We start from the raw sequence: 21,950 nt of genomic DNA, 5'->3' as shown, positions 1-21,950 counted from the left end.
GGCTGAGGCAGAAACAAATCTACTAATGTAGGAAATAATGTGCTGCAGTTTGAGTTGAGCACATTATATCCTGACTGACACGTGCTCGAATGTTCACTGTAAAAATAAACTGTTATCGCTCTGTCCTGGTTTAACATGAAGAAAAAAAGAAAGTCTCAAACTGTGCTGATGTAGCAAACTAAGAAATGGAAAACATATCATAATGCTGTTTTCACATCTGTTGTGTAACAGTTTGTACCTTTGCTCAGACTGAACACATGTGCCTCTGTGTGTGTGTGTGTGTGTGTGTGTGTGTGTGTGTGTGTGTGTGTGTGTGTGTGTGTGTGTGTGTGTGTGTGTGTGTGTGTGTGTGTGTGTGTGTGTGTGTGTGTGTGTGTGTGAGAGAGAGATTGTTCTGCTGTGTTTGTGCAGCCTTCCATTATTGATTATGTACTCACCATGTGCTCTGCTGCAGCAGGGCCAGTCTGACTAATCCCCTAATAACAGAGGCAGAAATACTGGGCTTGACACAAAGGCCCTGCACTGAGTGAGGGGCAGCTACCTCCCATCAGGCACTGAGGTTACAGCAGACCATTGATTGACAGTAAGTTTGGTAAGATACAGTAGGTCTTGTCTATGTAACAAATGCTGAATATTTAACCATGTGTTGTGTTTCTGTTTCCATATCTTTGTCTACCCATCTACACGTGCACATGTTGTGTGTACTGTAGGTGCTCTGCTGTGCAGCAAGCGCACACATGAAGGCTGAAGCTAGCTAGTTAGCTATTGAGGAAAAACTGAAACTGCAAAAAATAAATAAATAAAATAATTAATTCAGAGTTGGTGATAGGCATTATAAATCAGGAATGTATTAAAAAAATATAATTCTCCCATTCTCCCATCAACATTTTGTAAAAGAAAAAAAGGCAATCGGCATGGAAACAAGAAAACATATTCCCATATCTGCCAAATTAGTCAGAGATAACCATTATTCACTGATGTCAATAAAAATATCCAAAATTTGGACTCTGTCATCTGTCCTAAGTGTGAACACACTAATGCACGTTGAAGGTGTATACACACACACACACACACACACACACACACACACACACACACACACACACACACACACACACACACACACACACACACACACACACACACACACACCACCAGCCTTACAGTATGTTGTTCCCTATATACATTCACAATGCTATCGTTCTATACTTCTAGGTGCTGGTCACCCTATCCCACCTGTTTAATTATGCACAGTAAGAAGGCCCCCCATCTGAGGTTTGAGTCCAGGTGATGCTGCTTCTTGGACTTACTGTAAATTGGCTGCTCTACACTGAAGAGGTACACCACAGCTCTTGGATTTACATCCTTATTATTTGGCTTATTCTGTTACAGTAACACTGTTTTTTTTTATTGGGGGTTTTTCTTTTCCATCAAGGATCGTTTTCACTCTGTTGGTGATTCCACAGGTTCAAAGCTGTACAGTAGGTGCTGTATGCATGTGGGTGCTGCTACTAATAATGATGCATTTGAATGAAAAATTAAGGAAAAACAACAATTTAGTTTAGATATGTTAAATTAAAGAAAATATGTATCAATATATGACAAACCAGTTTTTCAATGGATGTTGAGAGAAACTAAAAGAAAGAAAGAAAACATAATTATGCAAATTGTATTTTGGGCCAGTGACATGTTAATATAACATTTAGAAACAATCAGTTATGTCTAATAAAGATACAATAAAAAAAGTAGCAGCAACTTAGTTAGAAAAAAAACATTGACAGTAACAGATGGAATAGAGAACATTTGTTTGGCAAATGCCATAAATACAATGCATTAAGCATGATTTTAAATATGCTGCAATGCACCAAAGGCAATAAACTTAAAATTATGGTTCTGTATGCTGTATATAAGCCATTTACAAACCTAAGGACACATTTTACTTCTTACTCTGCAGTGTGTATTTGATGTGGGTTAGGGGATACAAATGAATTATTTTGTATATGAACAAAAATCCAGAGAATCAGTAGGGTTACCTGATATCATGTCTCTTCGAACTCTTCCACACTTTCTCCTGGTCTCTCTGTGTGTGGGCTACGCTACATTCACAGACCAGGGTCTGGTTTCACCACGTCTTGTTTTTGTTTCAACTACTACGAACGAGCAGCGGCCTCTGTTCTATACATTAACTCTGTGTGTGTCATGAGGGGCCTCTGTCTTTTAGAAGATTACTTGTGTCACATTTCTCCTCCCATGGGCTCCTCTCTTGCTTATTTTATCTGCTTTCTGTTCATGTTACTGTCTATTCTGGTTGCTTTTGTCATTCTCAGACAGACGAGCTCCTGCTGCTGTGAAACACCAGGGTGTGAGGGAGCAGAGTCAACATGGAGAGCAGCAAGGTGACCAATCATCAGTGGAGGGGATTATATTACAGGCAGAGACAATTTAAGAGACAGAGAAAGGATGAGAAAGGTTTGACTCTCTATGTTTAGAAAAATGTCTGTTGTAATTGTGTTGAAGTGAGAGTGTGGAGGGAAAATGATTCGAGCTTAGAGCAGTGGTTCCTGAAAACACACAGAAAGAATAAACCAGGTCAAAATGTCTATTGTGAAAATGGTCTAAGGGTAGAAGTGTTGTGCTTATAACAACATGAACATGAGCTGCTACATTTTCATCCAGAATAACAGCAGAGATAAATATGTTGGATGAATTACTTATCTGAACACTGTTTCCCCAAAACACACATTTACATCCTGCTTGGGGTAGTAAGGAAATATCTCTTTCTTTATGCTGAACTATCTCTTTAAGTGTGACTCACCCCTGCTGTATATATTATGTGTGTGCGTGCGTGTGTGTGTATCTCCCCAGCAGCCAGTGAAAGAGGTGCTTCCCCTGCCTCGCCACCCCACCTCTCTTCCTGTGGCCTCCTCCTCCTCCTCCTCTCTGACCCCTGCTGCTGTTTCAAAAAAACCCTCCACGGGCTCCATCCAGCACGTACAGGTGGCCTCCTCAGGTGATCGACAGACACAACACATTACTGTACGGATGTGATCTGGACCATAACACAGGCAGCCATCTTATACTGTTCATTTTATTAACTGATGGATTTAGTTTCAAGGTCAAATGAATATTGACAGATTTATATAAAGCTGAATCTTTGACCGGCGTCGACCTTTGTTGTCATTGTTCCCAGTGGTGACGTCATTCAGCCACCTGAAGCCTCCAGAGAGGGATCTGACCCTGATGTCTCACATGAAGTCTATCAAGTCTCTGAGGCAGGCCGGCTTCACGGCCGTCTTCACGGGACAAACGGTGAGCACGCTGGCACCGCCTTCAAGGTTAACATGAAGCAGGGAAACTGTATCTTTCAACCCAATACACTTGAAATGCGAATACACTATAATACTGTATATATAATATGTTATTTTGTCATGACTTTTATCCCACTGGTGTTTGTTATTATGATACTTGCATTGATAATTCTAAAACCTTTAGAAGATGTAGAAAATAAAAATGTACCAATAGACTTGTGAAGTTTTTATGATAGATATGGTCGACTCTCAGATGTTGCCTCCTGCTGCAGAGCTCACACTCTCTGTCTCATGTGGTTGATCTCTGACAGAGACTTGACAGTGAGGAGGTTTTAGAGGAGGTACCAATTGTCGATGCGATCCTGGCCGACATCGACTCCCTGGTGCCCACTCACGACGAAGCCGGACGTCCCATAGCAGAGTGGAAACGACAGGTGATGGTGCGGCAGCTGCAAGTCAGGCTGCAGGATGAGGAGGAACAGAGGAGACAGGTAGGCCGCCCTTCGTCTGTGCATTTGAATGTAAACCCACAAAGATGCCACATAAGACACAAAAACACCTCAAACTGTGTTTATTTTGCTTGTAAATATTCTAAAAGTCTGGGTAACTCTAACTGACATGGTTCATTTACACCATGTTGTGAAGGAGCTCTGTGTAAATATCACTTTTTACACTCTTTTTTTCACAAATTAAAATGATTTTGAGGATGGTTTGGATGGATTGGTTAAGGAATAGTTTGTTGATTTTTTTTTATTTATTGAAAAACACTTATTTGTTCTTAAGATGAGAAGATTGATATCACCCTCATGTCTATCCAATCAATATGCAGCTACAGCCACTTGATGCAGCTTAGCAGACAGAGTGTAAACGGAGTAAAAGGAAGCTTGGCTCTTTCTACAAGCAATAAAATCCGCCTAATAGCACTTTGAAAGAGTCTTATTAATATGTGCAAAAACCAAAGTATTATAGTATTGTGAGAGGTTATTTGATTGGTTTTTTGAGGACAAACTTTTCCAAGGCCAATGCAACATGTATTGTCATCACTCAAGCCTCAGTTACAATGTATACACGAACTGCTGTCGTCACCACGGATATGTAGTTGTTCTCATTTATATAGATTGAAGGACGTCCAAACATATGCAGAGAATGCTGTCTACAGTACGTGTTCCCTGCATGCACAGTGTGGATCAAATCAAAGTTATGACAGCAGTGCATCACCTCACACAGCCTCTCCACAAACTCTTCAACCTCTCAGCGTCCATGTTTGTTTTTCAGCTCATGCACAGTTCATACACTGTAGTGTAGTGGGGTACAACAGATTGGCGGTTACACTGACGTCACACCAGTGCCTCGAGTCCACCGGCCCATGGAATTTACACAACAGAGACCCTATTGGACTCTTGTACTGTATGTTTGCAGATGTGGAAAAAGTATACATTTAGCTTACGTAGAAAAACATGATGTTTTTCCCAATATGTTGAACACTTCTCTCTCTTCATCCCCCTAACAGGACATGACTAATGGCTACACACCAGTGGACGGCTGGAAGTACTCCCAGGCCCACAACGCTGTGTTGGGGCCTTTTGGCGAGCTCCTAACTGAGGATGACCTCGTGTACCTGCAGCAGCAGATCGAGACGGTTTCACTGCAGAAACGCTGCCAGGCGTATGAGCTGGAGTTGACCAGGCTGACCGAGGAGCTGAGGGCCATTTTACCTGATCCCATTGTCAACATCTCCGTTAATAAAGAGGCCCTACAGCAGAGAGATGCAGAGGGGAAAATGGAGCTGACTTTGCCCGTCTGGTGTGGTCGTGTTTCCGAGATTGTCAGGAGTATGTCTCAGCTGGTAGCTAATCTGACCCACACCGCAAAAGAGGGGGGTGAGAAGCGAATAGTGGAAGACATGATGGAGGAAATTAAGGGTTTGCAGGGCATCAAAGAAAATTCAGGAGTAACTTTAGGCCAGCAATTTGTGCAGCAAGAACAAGGGTTGGTGCCAGCACATGTGGAGATCTCCAGTGGATGTAGGATTCCTCACATAGGTATGGCGTCAGCTTTTAGCCACCGTTTGGAGACCAGCAGCTACAGCAGAGCTCAGAGAGAGAGGGTGGAGAGGGAGATCCAGCAGTCTGGAGTGTCGGTGCGAAACCTCAGGTCAAACTTTGAAGGTCAGATAGGTGGGATATATCCTTTCGCTGGCGTTGTGAAGGTCGGCCAGGGCCTGAAGAACCAGGTGGCGATCGGAGCTTCACAGGGAAACAACCAGAAACTCAGCACAGGCCAAAGATGTGATGAGAGCCATCCTAAAGAACTCACACCTGTGATGGAAACCACCAGCTTAAGGAAGGAGCGAATAGTGGTGCTGTTCCTGAGCCACTGGAAAAAATCTGCATATGCCATATCGGTGAGAGCAGCGAGGCAAAGACAGGGACAGGAGGCAGCGTCGTCGGGGAGAGTCACAGCAGCGCCGACCCAACAGAAGATCACCTCCCTGTTTCAGTTCTGCCAACGCAGAGGCGCCGTGGACAAGATGCTGAACTCCTGGAAGCACAAACTAGAACTCAAAGAGGGCCAAAAGTTCTGCTTGTCCTCCTCTGACTCGCAAAACCCTCCCTCTCGAGTTACCTACTCTCCTGAGCAGTTCCTGCCCCCTGTGGACGGTGTTGCTGTGAGCCACGACAGCTTGTCCCTCGACCTCTTCATGCTCGGATACTTCCACATCTTAGAGCAAGAGCTGTTGCCCGAGGAGAGGAAGATGAGGCACCTCCTCTGCTTCGAGGTCTTTGACCACGTCGGCAGCTTCCCCTGGGAAATGGTGCGGGACTTCCACAAGGCCGTTCTCCAGGAAATCCAGGCAGGGAAGCGAGACTGGAGCGACGGCTTTGAGGACATCAAAGTTCACTTCTTTGGGAATTCGAGACCGTGTCGCTGTCCATCATCATCATCACCTTCATCGCCACAACAATCGCCATTGTCTTCATCGCTATCGCCAGATTCCAGACTAGTGCCCACAGTTATAGTCCAAACTGCGACTCCGGAGGAAAACAGCAGTGACACAGACTTCTCCTGTTTCAACAATGAAGACATTTGTAAATACATTGATCGCAGCTTCGCCTTCTGGAAGGAGAAGGAGGCAGAGCTGTTTGATTTTGAACATTAGTCTTGAAGATAGATGCAACACTTCTCCTTCAAAATTATATTATGTAAGTGTGTTTATTTTGGCAAACTAATGGGACCTGAATAAAAGTCAAATGGTGAGAGTGCAGTATCAATGCAGTGTTATTGCAAACTGAAATGATAATTACAGGTAGAGACCAATTGGATTCTTGTATTTTATTAACAGAGCACCTCCATTGATTTCACTGCACCGCTCAGCAGCTATAAAAACAGTTGTATAATATCTTTTGTAGGAGCAGTTCAACAAATGTGGAATGCAACATCCCTTGAATAATTGTGGTTTGAGCTTCGAGGCACGGAGGTTGAAAGATATGGTTGTTTACCAGACAGAAAGGGATGAGTTGCATCATGGGAAGAGTAGGATCCAGGGTTGTCTGAACTCATGGGGACTTCAGTTCAGGATTTCTCTGCCTCTGCTGTATCAACGTTCACCGTTCTTGTTTTAATTTGAAAAGATCATTTAAATTCAGAAACGTTAACAAAACTAATGTTTTGGTTTTATATTTTTGTATTTCAAAATCAAACTCAGTATATTATGGGAGTGGGCAGGCATGCCAGCCAGGTGCATGGCGCCATAGGTAGAGCAGGCACCCCATATGTAAAGGCTACAGTCCTCACTGCAGTCGGGCCCGGTTCGAATCCCACATAGTGCAGCCCTTTACTGCATGTCATTCCCCCTCTTTCTGCCTCCCCATTTCCTGTCTCTCTCTCTACTGTACTATCCATTAAAGGCATAAAACGCCCAAAAATATACTTTAAAAAAAGTATATTATAGGGGATTGATCATAAAAGGTTATGGAGAGATTCCTTCTGATTTAGTTGGATGATATCAGAGATAGTTAAAGTAAAAGTTGCTACATCACAACAAAATGTGCTTCATCCAAAGTCTTTTGGCATTGTGTTACTGATGGATAAACATGTGGCACTTTAATGATGCAGCTGGCTATGGGTGGGGCTAATTTAACTAGAATGATTGCTTTCATCTGCTGATAATTTTCTTAATCAATTAATCATTTTTGGCTGTAACTTGTAGTAAAATAATGAAAAATGTTCTTTTTCCAAATCCTCAAGTAGGTATAAGGTGACTTTTTTTTCAAAAAAGTTTTGTTTTACCAACAGTCTGAAATCCAAATATATTCAGTAGGCATGAACATATGGCAAAGAAAAGATGCAAATCCTCGCATTTTAAGAAGTTGGAACAGGGGGTGTTTGGTTTTTCAAAACTAATCAAATGATAAATCAATTATCTGATAAATGTTCTGTCATTTGATCAATTCAATTTTAATTTCTTTATATAGGCCCGTATTGAGCATTTTCATCTTGAACAATAGCCTACATTATATTTATTTAATATGTTGTATGAAAATAGTTTTCAAATAAACATAATAGAATAAAAGAAAGTAAATAAAATACGAAAAAGTCACAAGAATCAAACAACCTTTTTTATTTATTTACTCTAACATGACAGCCTATTGGTTTATATCTGATATATGAAAGCTATAGTTTAGTCTCGGGGTCCAATAGAAAGGTGAGGGACTGAAATAGGTGAGGTCGCGCAGGCGCACAGGCTGCATAAATTGACAGGGGGATGCTGAGCTGCATTCCCATCATTCTGTGAGGAGAGGAGGATCCCCCTGCACACCCACAACGGAGGAGACGCCGAGCGATACGAACATCTAAAATAACCCAAGTTGAGCTCTTTATCTGCCACCATGTCCGCTGGAGGAGATTTGGGGAACCCCCTGAGGAAATTTAAACTCGTATTTTTGGGAGAGCAGAGCGGTGAGTCACGGCATCGGGAGGTTTTTTTTTGTGTTTTTTCTGCTGTTTTCCTTCCACTAATGCCAAACATGCGCAGCTATATGTTGAAGGCCATGTATGTATGTATGTAACCGTGTTGATTTGGAAAGTTTTAGCCGCATGCAGAGGATGTGCTCGGCCGGCACCGGTGTATCTGACGCCCATGTTGCTCCTGGCACAATCTGTGGCTGTAGAAAATTTGATTAACCGAGGAAGGGGAAAAAAGGAGAAAGGGGGGAAAAACGTATGTAAATTGCACCATTGGATTATATAAAAAACATTGTGATCACTATAATAAAATAAACCCTGATCGCACTGGATATCCTTGAGGAATATTTACTTGTAGCAAAATTGTCATATTTCGCATCATAGCAGGCGATATGGATTCAGATGTTTTGATGTGCTGCAGTGACCGACCAATATGCACAGCCAGTTTCCACATAAGGGCTTTTATTTCACCTACATACCTCATCTCTAACATTAACAATCTTCTCGTCTATTACACGATAGAGTCGAATATGTTTTTCCATCACTGCTGGTTTCTTTTTTCCAACAGAGAAGATAATAAACAGTCCCCATGTGTCAGTTCGGGACACACCCTAGGCTGGCGATGTCGGTAGCATCTCCACAGCTCGCCGTCTCCGGTTCGGTCCCATAAATAATCAAATAAAAACGGGGCTTGACAGCGCCACAACATTATAGTATATGTCCAATAATCCATCTATTCGGGGTGTGAATTGCTGTGTACGTGGTTTGATGCGATGGCACAAATACAGGAGGTGCTGATCGATAGTGGCTCAGCGCTGTGAAGCAGCCTGAATACGTGTTCAGACATCAGACATCCAGTGTGGCAGCAGAGGAGCTCACATCCCATAAAATACAGCAGCAAAAGAGCAGGATGCACATAAATAGGCCTAATATGACAGCAGCTTCTCTGGGGCTTGTGTCTCTCATTGTGATGATTCAGTGTGTAGCCCATAGGTGTGTGTGTGTGTTTGCTGCATGTCTATGTGCAGTGTATGTCGACTAAAAAGCCCCCATGTGTGTGTTTGTGTGGCCTGTACTGCAATGTTGCTGTCCATGGTGCTGAATCCAGGCCCATGGCGTGGCCACTGCCCATTGCTGGCTCTCAAAACTACTGCTGTCTGCAGAGAGGGACCCTGCCTGAGAGCCTGGGGCCTGCTGCTCCGAGGAGTCCTGAGCTCACTCCCTGTGTAGATCTGCTGTAAAATGGTGCTAAAGACGGTGCTGGGTGGGATGTAAATAAAAATGGAAGCTCACCGGGCTCACCTTGATGCTCGCAGGAGTCGCCATCATGGGTTTGTTGAAGCTGCAAATGTCTCAGATCGTCACATGTTTTCTATCTGTGTGGTTATGAGATGGCCCTCTGCCTTTCTGGTGATTATATGTCGTTGATGGACACGAACTCTGCTTGTTTAAATAATGTTGACAAATAGGATTTGTCATTTTTCCCCACACATGCTTTCAAGATTTAGACACAATTTGAAACTCATTTGCTTAGTCACCTCTCAGGTGTGGGGATCATTTATTCACCTTCTTCTGTCAGTGTGAGAAATCAAGCTTTTTTCATTATCGATCTATCTGCTGATATATCCCTTGATCAGATAAAGCTGGTTGTATTGTCAGGATGCCTGAATAGTGAAGAAAGCCTGTATTTTCTAAAGCCCAAGGTTAACATCTTGAAATGTCCTGTTTTGTCAGACAAAACAGAGGTATTACTCATACATGACAAAGGACGACAGGAACATCCTCTCATCTGAGATATTTTTGCTGATGATCAAAAAATGGTTGCAGGTGAAGTTGTTTGTGGAAACCTCTTTGTGTGTTCATGTAGTCAGTGGTTTATAATGAAATTATTTTAAGATCACATCAACATCTTTTCAACACCATTGCCAGTCTACCTCTACATGACAGAAAATGGATAATATTAATGCTGTTTATTCACCTTGAACTGAAATGCATGTTATTGTCTTCTGGGCAGAAATCCTCCAAAAAAATACATACGAGTGATAGTTTGATCAAAATTCATCAGCCTTACCCTTTTAGAAATGAACCCCTCCACCAGGAAATGGTTTATTAATGTGTTTACACACTGAACTAAAAGTCAACATCTGTGTGCTCTCTTCCAGTGGGGAAAACATCTCTCATCACTAGATTCATGTATGACAGCTTCGACAACACATATCAGGTAAGATTTTGACCACATCCAGAGCGAAACACAACAGGAAACATAATTATACGACTTTAATACATGATGTGATGACAGATTTGACTAATTACTGTATTTTTTGAAGTGATTGGGGGTCGGTTCTTTGAATTTCGTTTTTCAATTTTTTTTTTTAAGTGTAATGTTTTTTCCACTCACCGCCCTCAAATCTTTAATATTCATAAAAGGAACAATGGGACTGATCACATTATAGTTATAATTTCACTTCATATTCAAATAACAATCAGGACCCATTATTGATGAATCATCAAAATGAAATAGTGTTTTAGTAATATTAGACTACTAAAAATTGAATACAGATTATTCTCTCTGTTGCCTGTCTTAGAGGTTAGGTGGATAAGAGGTCTGAATGATTGAGCCCTGAGGGTATTACAAATGAAATTAGTTTCGCAGTCTGATTCAATTTCAGTGCGTATTGGTTCTTTTTTCTTAACAGCTTTTTGTGTTTTGCTCTTATTTAACAACATAGACTCTGGCTGGGTCCAGAGATGGTGCAGGGAGACATTTAGCTTTTAAAGTCTAGGATTTACTGATGATTTCTTTCTTCTGTTGGTCTTTCTCCACCACAGGCGACCATTGGGATTGACTTCCTATCAAAGACAATGTACCTGGAAGACCGAACAGTAGGAAGCCTTGATTGTCATTGAAACTTCACACGTTCACACATACACACACATAAAGATGCATTCATGTATTTGTACTCGAAGGGTTTTAGTCAGCCATCTCACAAAAGAATCGTCCCAATTTCCTCTGTGTTTTAAATAATCCTTGATTTGAATTGCTTAATTACTGCTCTCTTCACACACTAACACGATTATCCTGAGGCTATTTCTGGTAGTAATACCCAGAAATAACCTTGGGTGGTGTTTTGGCTTCTCTAGCCCTATGGAGTCAAAGCTTATTTTTTTTCTATGGATCATCTACTTTAGCTAGTGCTAATGCTCTCTCTTTGTCGAGATATTATGCACCGTCAGCCTGCACATGAGCTGATACCGGCTTATCCCTTGTGAAGTGTACTTACAAGGCTTTAACATGTGTACAGTCAATATGTAGTATGATGCTGAAAAAGCTGCTAAACATGTGTGTTTCTGTGTGTGTGTGTGTGTGTGTGTGTGTGTGTGTGTGTGTGTGTGTGTGTGTGTGTGTGTGTGTGTGTGTGTGTGTGTGTGTGTGTGTGTGTGTGTGTGTGTGTGTGTGTGTGTACATGCAGGTAAGGCTCCAGCTGTGGGATACAGCTGGACAGGAACGTTTCAGGAGCCTCATCCCGAGCTACATAAGAGACTCTACAGTAGCTGTGGTCGTTTATGACATTACGAGTGAGCTGCAAAATGCTAATTTAGCTTTGTGCACACATGCATTGTACTGTACTGTGTGTTTTAATCCGTCTGTAACATATACAAAAGAAGCACTAATTGAACTTTAAATCTGGTCTCCACAGATGTGAACTCATTCCAGCAGACCTGCAAATGGATTGATGATGTCAGGACAGAGAGAGGAAGTGATGTTATCATCATGCTAGTCGGCAACAAAACAGATCTGGAGGAGAAGAGGTGAGTGTATGAGTCATGGTTCATAAGCTACAATTAACCTGCCATCGTCTTTTTGTTTTGTTCAGTGAGCAGAGAAGTTTTTGTTAAAAGAAACATGTCAGTGCTGAATGAATTAGCCTTCAACATCAAGATGCTGAGTCTGGCCCGATTCCCCCCCTGCAGGCAAATCACGATCGAGGAAGGAGAGCAGAGAGCCAAAGAGCTGAACGTCATGTTCATCGAGACCAGTGCCAAAACAGGCTGCAATGTCAAACAGGTGACGCCTGCAGTTTCACCATATTCCACAGTATTTTGGCCATCAGCTGCTGTCACATAGTCTGACATCTCTGTGTCCCTCCAAGGTGATCCAGTCACCAATATAATCTGTTAACTGTAAACGTATTTGACAGTGATTGCAAGTGTCATGGATTGTGTGCGCATTCATCGCATGCAATGAGCACTGCAGACACCCTAAAGCAGTGCTGCACTTTCAAGTAGAGGGACTGTAGTGTTAAATACATATTTGAACCAATTAAACTTAAGTATTTCATTTTTATGCTACATTCACATGTTTTACAAAATGTGAGGTAAATTCATAAAATAAGACATATGGTTATAGATAAAACATCATGACAGTATACAATGAATCAAAATGAGGCCTAGAACAATAAAATTATACTAATACATTAATGCATCAGCAATATTGATATAATAATTGCATTCATATGCTGCATTAGAAAATGGCACGATACAAAATAACCCTAAGTATGTTACTACAGATACAAAAACATAAAAAAAAATGGGCTGAGGTCTGAGGTCATCTATATTTTAAAACGTCCTGCTCTTGCCTCTCTGTGTGCTTTCTCTCTTCCTCTCCCCCCTCTCCTTTGCTTTCTGTCCTCCTCCTTTTCTCTCCCACTAGCTGTTTCGTCGGGTTGCAGCAGCCCTACCTGGAATGGAAAGCTTGGACGATGCAAATCCTGAAGGCAGTATCCTTTACAGCCGCTGTGACTCATTGTGCCGAGAGCCAAACAGCTGAGAAACAGGCAGCGTATTTTTAATCTCTTAGTGGTTGCTGGCACTATTACAAACAGACCGCCCAGCCTACTGTCTACCAAGGCGTGAGCCATTAAACCTTTTTTGCTTAATAGAGAAGAAATGCAGCGAGCCAGGAAGACATTGAGGAGACACAGGTATAGCACCACATAGTGGGTGTTTACGATATTACATGATGAGGATGTGTGATGGAGGATGGAGAGGGACTGATCTACTATAGGAGACATACAATCAATAATATAAATGAATTCATAAAAATATTAAAGAGACCTCAATATTATATTCTTCTATCAGTATTACAAGTTTGGAATATGTCCATAACATTTGTATTTAGATATATAACAGCTGTCAAATTACAGTGTAACCATTTAGTGCAGTAATACAATTTGTTGTTTATTGATTAACTGCTACAAACATGCAACAGAGTAAATGTAGCAGATGTTTATCCTTGTGTGACTACAAGGTTAACATCAAGGCTAAACACATTATTCATAATGCGTGAATTGTGACTTTTACTATAGTTCTTCCTATGCAGCATGAATGCAGCTTTACCTTTACATGTTTCTTTTCTTTCCACTTGAGTTTTCCTTAACCGGATGATTCCCAGTGATCGACATCAAGCTGGACAAACCGGCAGAGCCTACTGTCCCCGAGGGCGGGTGCTCATGTTAATGCAGAGCTGCTATCGGACAGCTCCCTTCACACCATAGGCTTGTTGTGTTGCTTACTACTGGTTAGCTTCCAGTTGACTTCTCTAATTGGATATAGGATCCGGGCCTTGTATCTGATTGGACAAATCAAATGTTATCTCTCAGTCTTGTTCAGTTGTAAAATATTGTATACTTTGTCAATATGTAAGTGACTGGCGGAGAAAAGGGAGGGGAAAAAAAACAACAACACCGAAATGAAAACGATCAAAAAACTGTTTTGGAAAAATGAAAAAGGGAGAAAAACTAAGGACAACCAATGGAATTCTTTTCGCTGTTATGTTTTGTATTTTTTATATATAAAAAGGGAAAGCACCAAAAATGATGCCTAAACATAGAAGGAGAAATAGTGGGGGGGCCGAACACGTCTGAATGTCTGCAGCACGCATGCACGCTGATCTGATCTTTGATCTTTGACCTTTGGCCTGCCCTCCAGGGTCTCCGCGCTCTGGAAGGAGGTTGACTATCTTAGAATGTTTTATAGCATCTCAATATAGCATCTCATGACAAAACGTATCTCATTTGATATTCCCACAAGAGTCAACTTCCAGTAGGTTCACCTAACAGTAGCTGTGAAAATGTGGCACTCTATCTCTCTATGGGTTTAACTTTTATAGAACAAACTGTACTGTGGTTTAAAAAAAAAAAAAAAGAAGTAATAAAAAGACAACTTACTGTCACAACTCCGCCCTCCCTCCAACCACTTCTCTCCTTTTCCTCCTTCCCTCCCTTTATCCCTCTTCTCCTTCCAGTCTTCCCATCCCTCCATCCCGGTAATACACATATAACGATCCACTGTAATGCACTGCACTGTATATAATAATGTAATATGTATGTTGTGAACGTCCCTCTGTAGAAGTGGTCCTTGTTCACCAGTATGAATAATGTAATAATGTTTAATGATTAATAAATTACAGATTAAAGGGCTTCACTCTCCTAACCATCAACATTTACCTGGTAGCAAAATGGTCTGCTCTATTGAATGTTATCTTGAATTTGATGTCTGTTTTCACTGACTGAATATATGGTACAGTATATATCAATTTATCATCAGCTGAGGAGATCAGGTTTACATAATTGGTTACATTATAAAATAACTGATATTGTATACACGGCTGCCCATAGGTTAATTGTGGTTTAATGATGATTTTGAGAAGATATACACTTTATCTATCAAGAATAAATCACATAGTCGCAATCTTTTCATGAGAAGAGGTAAAAAAAAAAAAAATGTGGACCGCAGTATAAGGCTGCAGTTTTGCCAACTTCTGACTTTTTGTGAACTTGAACACTTCTATAGGTTATAAGAACTTGCCAAATATAATTTCAGTTTCATTAAAATAGGGATCCCCCATAATCCATCCTCTCTTGCTTACTGCTAATGTTTGCTGACATTTGTGTTTGTGGCAAGCCAGGCAACTCTCTAAACATGAAATACCTTCAATCTTAAATGCTACATATTTTGACAGTTAACATTAGCTTTTAGTTTGTATTTTAAGATAGTTAACTTAGTTTTAACTGATTTCTCTCATATTTGAGTTCATCATACAGACATTTTAGTAATGGCAAAAGTGAGCTCATATTTTGTTGTAAAAGGTTCTTTGATTTGGAGGACATAACCATAGAGTTTATTATTGAACCTTTTATGACAGACTTTCTGACTGTGTTTTATTCAGCAAGAAAAAAAGTGACACAATAGCAGCAGCTGAGGAAATTGCGTTGAGAGCATAGCAATCAACCAGCCGAACAATCAATCTGTCAGTCATTCAATTGTTTACCCTGTTGATTTTCTCCACCCTATTGCAAAGTCGTAATTGTCGCACAAAATCCAGAACTCCATGCTGTGAGTCAGTGTCTGAAAATGTGATGGTTATGGGGAAGTTGAGGTGGAAAGAACCTTTTAGGAGGAAAAACTGTCACTGTGACGTGTCGGGTCACTTGTGTTCAGCTCTCGTGATGACAGAGGACAGGTATTCCCCTGGACTGACAGCAAGACATTTGATCCTCGGAGGCTTCAGCAGAGGCAGTTAGTGTTGTTAGTGGGCAGATAAAGTCCACAGAGACAAGAGCTTGAAGGGATGGTTCTCCCAGGGTTTCCCCAGGGGTGAAACCTTAAATGTGGAGTTTCTAGAAGGCAAAAAAAAGCATTATTTTAAACTGGTTGTGTGGTTTTTGAGAATATGAATGTGTTGGTATGCAAGGATAAAAAGTACAAATATCTGATTATATAAAAAATAACATGAAAGGTTGTGACGCAGGACAATTCAACGTATGCAGTCAGCATGAAACAAAGCACCTGTACAATATTTCCTTCCTTGTGTATAGGACACACCTCTTACATCCAAACTACCACTTGTATGATCTCAGGTCCGGGTCACATCGTATCTCGTTTACACACAAAGCAGATCATGTCCAGAGTGGAAGCTTTTAGGGACACAAACCTTCGCTCCCTACTGAGGGAGCTGCGTACAGACATTGCAATGGCTGTAGATGACGCTTTCCCTCTTGTCTATGGTTTGGCAGACAAAAACATCATCACTGACCAACTGCTGAAGGTAAGACTCCATTTTATTGATACCTACACTATCTATTGACGTTTCCAAAAGGGCTACATTACTCATCTATTTGCAAGCCTGCAATGTCTATCAAGATTATGACATTAGAAATATATAATTTTACTGATCTTTCAAAGCTCTTAGAGTACACTCTTATCTCTTGCTGTTTGTGTGGATCCGTAGGACACTCTGGAGAAGGAGAGTAGAGAAGGAATCCACAAGGCCATGTACTCTCTCCTGTCCTGGGTCCTGGACCAGAGCAGATCCACTATTCAGGCCTTCTGGAGCAACATGAGCAAAGACTACAACCTGGACAGCTACCCCAAGCTGCAGACACTGCTCACTAACCTGCACTCAAGTATGTGATGTTCAGGCGCTATGGTGATCCATCAATATTTTATCTCTATTAGTTATAGTTATAAATTAGAAAACTCAAAACATCAGAGCAGAGAAATTAGAGTGCTGTTCCCTTTCAAATATCCTTTTTGCATACTGTCATATTTCATTAACTGTATCAAATAACCTGCTACTTATCTCAAGTAAAACGTATTATGCCTGGAAACCAGCTGATTCTGTTATTCTAAGTTTAGTTTATTAGTTTATTAAGGGACAGTGTGCAATGACATTAATCATTTGCAGAAAATGAAGAGATGGTTGCACCAGATTTAGCTCACAGCTAATTTCCATCTGCAGTCCCAACATATAACATATAAAAAATACACAGAAAACACAGACCACAAACTACTATACACGGGTGATACATAGAATGACACAAATAGACAGTAGACAACACATAGACAATACAGAAACACAGTTCCCACATCTAAAAAGACCAGGTCAAGTGTTATATCTAACGAGTTACATTTACAGTTCAGCTATATCATCTGATTCTCTCTGTCAGAACGAGATGCTGCAGTTTCCAGGAGCGAGAAGAAGAAATCCTCTGGAGGAGACAAAACTCCTCACATGAAGAAAAGGAGCCACAAGGACAGGGAGGCCGATCCCCACAATCAGCACTCACAGTATCATGCCAAGACAAGTGACGGACCAGGTTATTCTAACAGTGTTACATTGGTCACTGCTGACTGATAAGAGGCAAACATTGCAGGATATTGTTGTTCTTCCAGAGAAATAAAAAGATTTATAGTCGTGCACTCAGCAAAGAGATTTAAATATGTTTTTCTGTATTTGCTCCAGGGGGTAAGGTGAAGTTATACAGAGTGAAGAATGAAGCTCCGGCCCCGTTTCTACCACCTGGAAATGGTGATTACAAAGAAATTGTAATCAATACACAATTCAAATTTTTATAGATACATTTAATCAGATTTGTGCTACAGGTGTGCAGGCAGTGTCCTCCTCCTCAGTCCAGAGAGGAGCAATCCTGTCCTCCTCTTCCTCCTCCTCCTCCTCCTCCTCGTCCTCCTCCTGCTGCACTGAGCCAGTGGTCAGCAATGAAGCCAGAGAAAACATCCACATCAAGCAACTGTTCAGCTCAGAAGGTAAGTCACGGGATAACAACTGTGTGCATTACAGAGCATCAGTTTAACACAGTAAGATTAAACAATTAGGCACCTAGTGGTAACTCCTTTGTCTCTTATATCAGCACTGAATTCATGGCTGTGATTTAACAGGGGCTGCCAGGAAGTGTATCACAGCCAGTGGAGAGTTTTACCCTCGAGGTCCATTAGAGGAGACAAGCGCGTCGTCTATGTCCAAGGCTGCTAAGAACACATTTCACCACAGGGGGGAGACAACCACAGACACAGTAAAGGTCCTAGCTCTACTCATACTCAATGACAGTCACCTTGCTTTCCTCTTATTTCGTGTGTGTATTTGCCTTTTGTGCATCTCCGTGTGTATGTCTCTGTGTATACGTCCCAAGGTTCACTATAACGATGACGAGTGTGCGGTGTGTAAGGATGGAGGGGAGCTGATTTGTTGTGATGGTTGTCCTCAAGCTTTTCATCTGGCCTGCCTTGACCCTCCGCTCACATCCATACCAAGGTGAAAAATAAAGTTTTTTTTATAGTACATTTGGCACATGTGAGTGTGTTCAGAGATGCTTTGATGTTTCAACCATTGCCCTGAAAAGGACTTTTTAATGTCATAACTTTTTTAATTTTATTCTGCAGTGGTCCTTGGCAGTGTGAATGGTGCCGTGGTAACAGAGTGAAAAAAGAGAAAGCCCAACTACCTGTTCAAGTAAGGTCCTCAATTAGATTGATCAGATAAAGACATACTGTAGACTGTGCTTAGTGGGAAAATATATGCTTGTCTTGTTTGATGATCTGTGCAATCAAAGGTTAAATTATGATGTCTGTTTTGATTATAGTAAAAGATTTATGGTTTACTGCATTACAAAAGGCATGTTACACTCTTTCTTTGGATAGTTTCATTGACACAAGGAGATGTGTTCAGATTTCCTAGTACATCCTGATACTGACCGTCAAGAATATTTTATATAACAGGCACTCATGGCGCAGCCTCAGCAAATAAACCCCAGCTCCAGTAGCACCATCATTGATGACGCTTCCTTCTACTCCTTGCTGTCGTCCTCGTCCCTCACCACTGTCTCAACAGCTCCTATGAATGGCCCCAGTGCCAGAGCCCAGGTAAAGACCTAAAGATGTTCTGTTTTTTAAATCCAAATTTCCAGCTGAGTATTTGGTTTCTTCAATGTATCAAATGTCTACCCAAGTGCTCAGGTGGAGATCTGGTCAGTGTGAGGGAGGTGTGTGGCGTTTGTCACCTCGGAGGAGTAGACCTGACGCAGTGTCTCCATTGCTTGGCACGTTTCCATGTACACTGCCTCTTCTCCAAGTAAGACGTCCATTCATCTCTCTTTAAACATAGGTTACGTCTTATACAGACTTGCAATGACGCACTTTTTACAAGATGACAAAAAACATCTATAGTGTGTTTAGCTCTCACGACCTTGTTGCCAGATCCCGATCTCAGTGCCGTCTACACTGTGTACATACGACTCTTCCTGTCAACGTCCTGTATATTCCTGTTTGTGTTAATATTGATGTGCATCTCCTCCCTGCAGCAGGGTATATTGTATAATGTAAACTGTAAATCTGGATCAGTGAATTTACATAACATTCCCAGAGATACTGTGTCCATGTTGTGACCATATATTTGTATTCAATTGTTGTTAAGCCTCTCTTGGTACATTGATGAGAAAGTACTTTGCTTTTGTAATTGTATTTGAATCAGTGCCACATGATCTATAAAAGAGAAATTGGATTATTATTTTTATGAAAAACCCACATAATAAGTTCAAACTGCCATATGGAAGGTTTTGAATCATCCTCTGAAAGTCTCTTGAGTGTAGGAAATAACATATTGATAGATGGTAACATTATACCCCACCGATAACAGTCTGGCTGACTCTGTGTGTGTGTGTGTGTGTGTGTGTGTGTGTGTGTGTGTGTGTGTGTGTGTGTGTGTGTGTGTGTGTGTGTGTGTGTGTGTGTGTGTGTGTGTGTGTGTGTGTGTGTGTGTGTGTGTGTGTGTGTGTGCGCGCGCCTTCACCAGAGGGAGATCCACCTGCTCCTCCTGCTCTAGGCCCTGGGACAGCTCTGCAGAGAAAGAAGCTGAATCCAGAGGTTTACAGGTAGGTCTGCACATGTGCATGCATGTTTATAAAGTCTCTATCTGTGCAGAGAATATATAAACCTTCATTATCTGATTATATCCAGGTGTAATCTGTGTGTATGTGTATGTGTATGTGTATGTGTATGTGTATGTGTATGTGTGTTTGTCTCCAGCTCAACCCAGTGATTCATGATCAGAGCTCCTCGGCCCCAGAGCCTGTCCTCCATAAAGATGAACTGGACTCCATCTTGGGAGATGTGAGTGGAGCTCATGTTACATGTCGATACCACAGATGTAGACGTGATGTGAATGCCGTCATGCATGTCGGACACAAGATGGCTGCCCCTCTTATCACACAGACAGGGAATGTGTTGTCAGGCTATGACACAACCTGGAGGACCAAACATAAAGTGATGTGTCATGGTGTTGTTTTTATCGCCTGAAAGATGTGCGTACAGATGTTTAAGTTCCTCTGAGGTGTGTTTGTGTTTTACTACGTGTAAAGTTGTAAAGGTAGTACATTTCGGTGATGTGTGATATCACTTTCAATTACATCACAGCCTACATTTAACCTATGATGGTCTTGAGTGCAGCAATTAATGCTGACGTGTGTTTTTTCTGGTCTCTCTCAGCAGGGCTCCATTGATGGCATCCTCCAGTGGGCTTTCCACAACATGTCCCGGCCTCTTCCAGACTCTCAGGGTTGTTACCAGTGACACAGACAATCAGCCCGACCTAAAGTCTTATTGTACATCAATACTGATTAAATGAGCATATGTGACTAAAATGAGCCAATACAATGAGCCAATACAATGTTTATAAAGCCAAGTGAAAACAACTGGCTGTTGCTGCTGTTGCTGTTTACGAATGATGTTTATTACAAATATATGGTGGTGCAAAAGGGAAAAAGAGCTCCTATTCAAACAACATATTTTAGAACTGTACTATTACAGTACAAACAATCTATAGAGAGGGTTTTACTTTACTAAAATAGACATGTGTGGCTCATCTGCAAATCCAAACCACTGTTTTTTGATATAAGATGAAAGAGTGTCAACTTTACTGTAAATCACGTCCAGATTAACCACATTCATGGCCTCATTAAGATCAGTGAAACAGCCAAAAAATATACTTAAAAAAAAAAAAGATCAGTGAAACTTTGTATAATTTTCACTGAACACAATAATGGCTGATACAAATTGCCATCTTACATTAAGTCAAACTCGGGTTTTCATGACCCCTGAGGTTCTGCATTTGTTCAGTCTACCTGCTTCATAATCCAGACTTGCCTTGTGCAATAATTTAAGATTTTTGAGTGATAGACCATCCTTGACCTTAATATGTACTCCTATTTTATAAGACTTTACATTTCCGCCCATCTGTGCAGTATCACCCCATGGCTAAATGGGAGTAATTTTGCAGGACACTGAGTGAGCATTGATGTGCGGGGAGGGAGGGAGAGTTGGGGTCAGTGGGTCATGGACATCTCTGCTCAGGCCAGATTTGCTCTACTGAACTCAAATACACACAGTTTAACTTTCTTAACCCATTACTGTGATCCTGTATTTTAATTTAAATTAATTTCAACATTTTCCCTGTGTTTCCATGTGAGCGCCAGTGTGTTTATAGTTTAGAACCTACATCAGAGAGAGAGAAGACTAACCCAACGTCAGGACAAAGCTTTGCTGCAACCTTGCAGAGATACACTAATATCAGACAAGAACAGTGCCTCATAATGGCAAATAAATACACATGCATGCAGTGGTTAGGGAAAAAAAAGACAATGCAAACTTCTACATGAGGCACAAGGACAATTTGTCTGTGTGCGGATCTGTAGGAGAATTCACATTCACACGTTGCACCAGATGGTTTCAATACAATGAGGTATGCACGCTGAGAAATGCCTCCGTTTAACAGGAATTCCTTGAAGACTTAGATGAGGAATGTTGTTTTTGTCATGGGATTCAAGA

At 41.3% G+C, this 21,950-nt stretch overlaps 3 protein-coding genes across 4 annotated transcripts; all 3 read left to right on the top strand.

Moving 5' to 3' along the window:
* The first annotated feature begins 491 nt into the window (after positions 1 to 491).
* Positions 492 to 6,566, top strand: espnlb (espin like b). 2 transcript variants are annotated; one of them, XM_083992120.1, is made up of 7 exons: positions 492 to 583; positions 1,216 to 1,338; positions 2,328 to 2,396; positions 2,869 to 3,010; positions 3,191 to 3,309; positions 3,620 to 3,799; positions 4,819 to 6,566. In XM_083992120.1, the coding sequence occupies exons 3-7, from the start codon at positions 2,382 to 2,384 to the stop codon at positions 6,466 to 6,468; spliced, it is 2,106 nt and encodes a 701-aa protein (XP_083848246.1). In that variant the 5' UTR covers positions 492 to 583; positions 1,216 to 1,338; positions 2,328 to 2,381; the 3' UTR covers positions 6,469 to 6,566. The 2 variants fall into 2 exon arrangements, with proteins under 2 accessions (XP_083848246.1, XP_083848247.1); XM_083992121.1 differs by having other exon boundaries at positions 495 to 592.
* Positions 6,567 to 8,197: 1,631 nt separating this feature from the next.
* rab6bb (RAB6B, member RAS oncogene family b) lies at positions 8,198 to 13,790 on the top strand (the record flags this gene model as incomplete). Its single annotated transcript, XM_083992124.1, has 8 exons — positions 8,198 to 8,267; positions 10,436 to 10,494; positions 11,103 to 11,156; positions 11,744 to 11,849; positions 11,972 to 12,083; positions 12,246 to 12,339; positions 12,985 to 13,051; positions 13,726 to 13,790. The coding sequence occupies 8 exons, from the start codon at positions 8,198 to 8,200 to the stop codon at positions 13,788 to 13,790; spliced, it is 627 nt and encodes a 208-aa protein (XP_083848250.1).
* A 2,428-nt stretch (positions 13,791 to 16,218) lies between these two features.
* aire (autoimmune regulator) lies at positions 16,219 to 20,696 on the top strand (the record flags this gene model as incomplete). The annotated part of the gene is made up of 13 exons (XM_083991366.1): positions 16,219 to 16,380; positions 16,564 to 16,738; positions 17,282 to 17,431; positions 17,578 to 17,643; positions 17,718 to 17,785; positions 18,026 to 18,151; positions 18,263 to 18,384; positions 18,513 to 18,582; positions 18,849 to 18,992; positions 19,079 to 19,200; positions 19,921 to 19,999; positions 20,154 to 20,237; positions 20,613 to 20,696. The coding sequence occupies exons 1-13, from the start codon at positions 16,234 to 16,236 to the stop codon at positions 20,694 to 20,696; spliced, it is 1,437 nt and encodes a 478-aa protein (XP_083847492.1). The 5' UTR covers positions 16,219 to 16,233.
* Positions 20,697 to 21,950: the final 1,254 nt, after the last annotated feature.

This window comes from Trachurus trachurus (assembly GCF_905171665.1).
Source record: "Trachurus trachurus genome assembly, chromosome: 17".
Lineage (NCBI taxonomy): Eukaryota > Metazoa > Chordata > Actinopteri > Carangiformes > Carangidae > Trachurus > Trachurus trachurus.
This window is presented reverse-complemented; position numbering and strand designations above follow the sequence as displayed.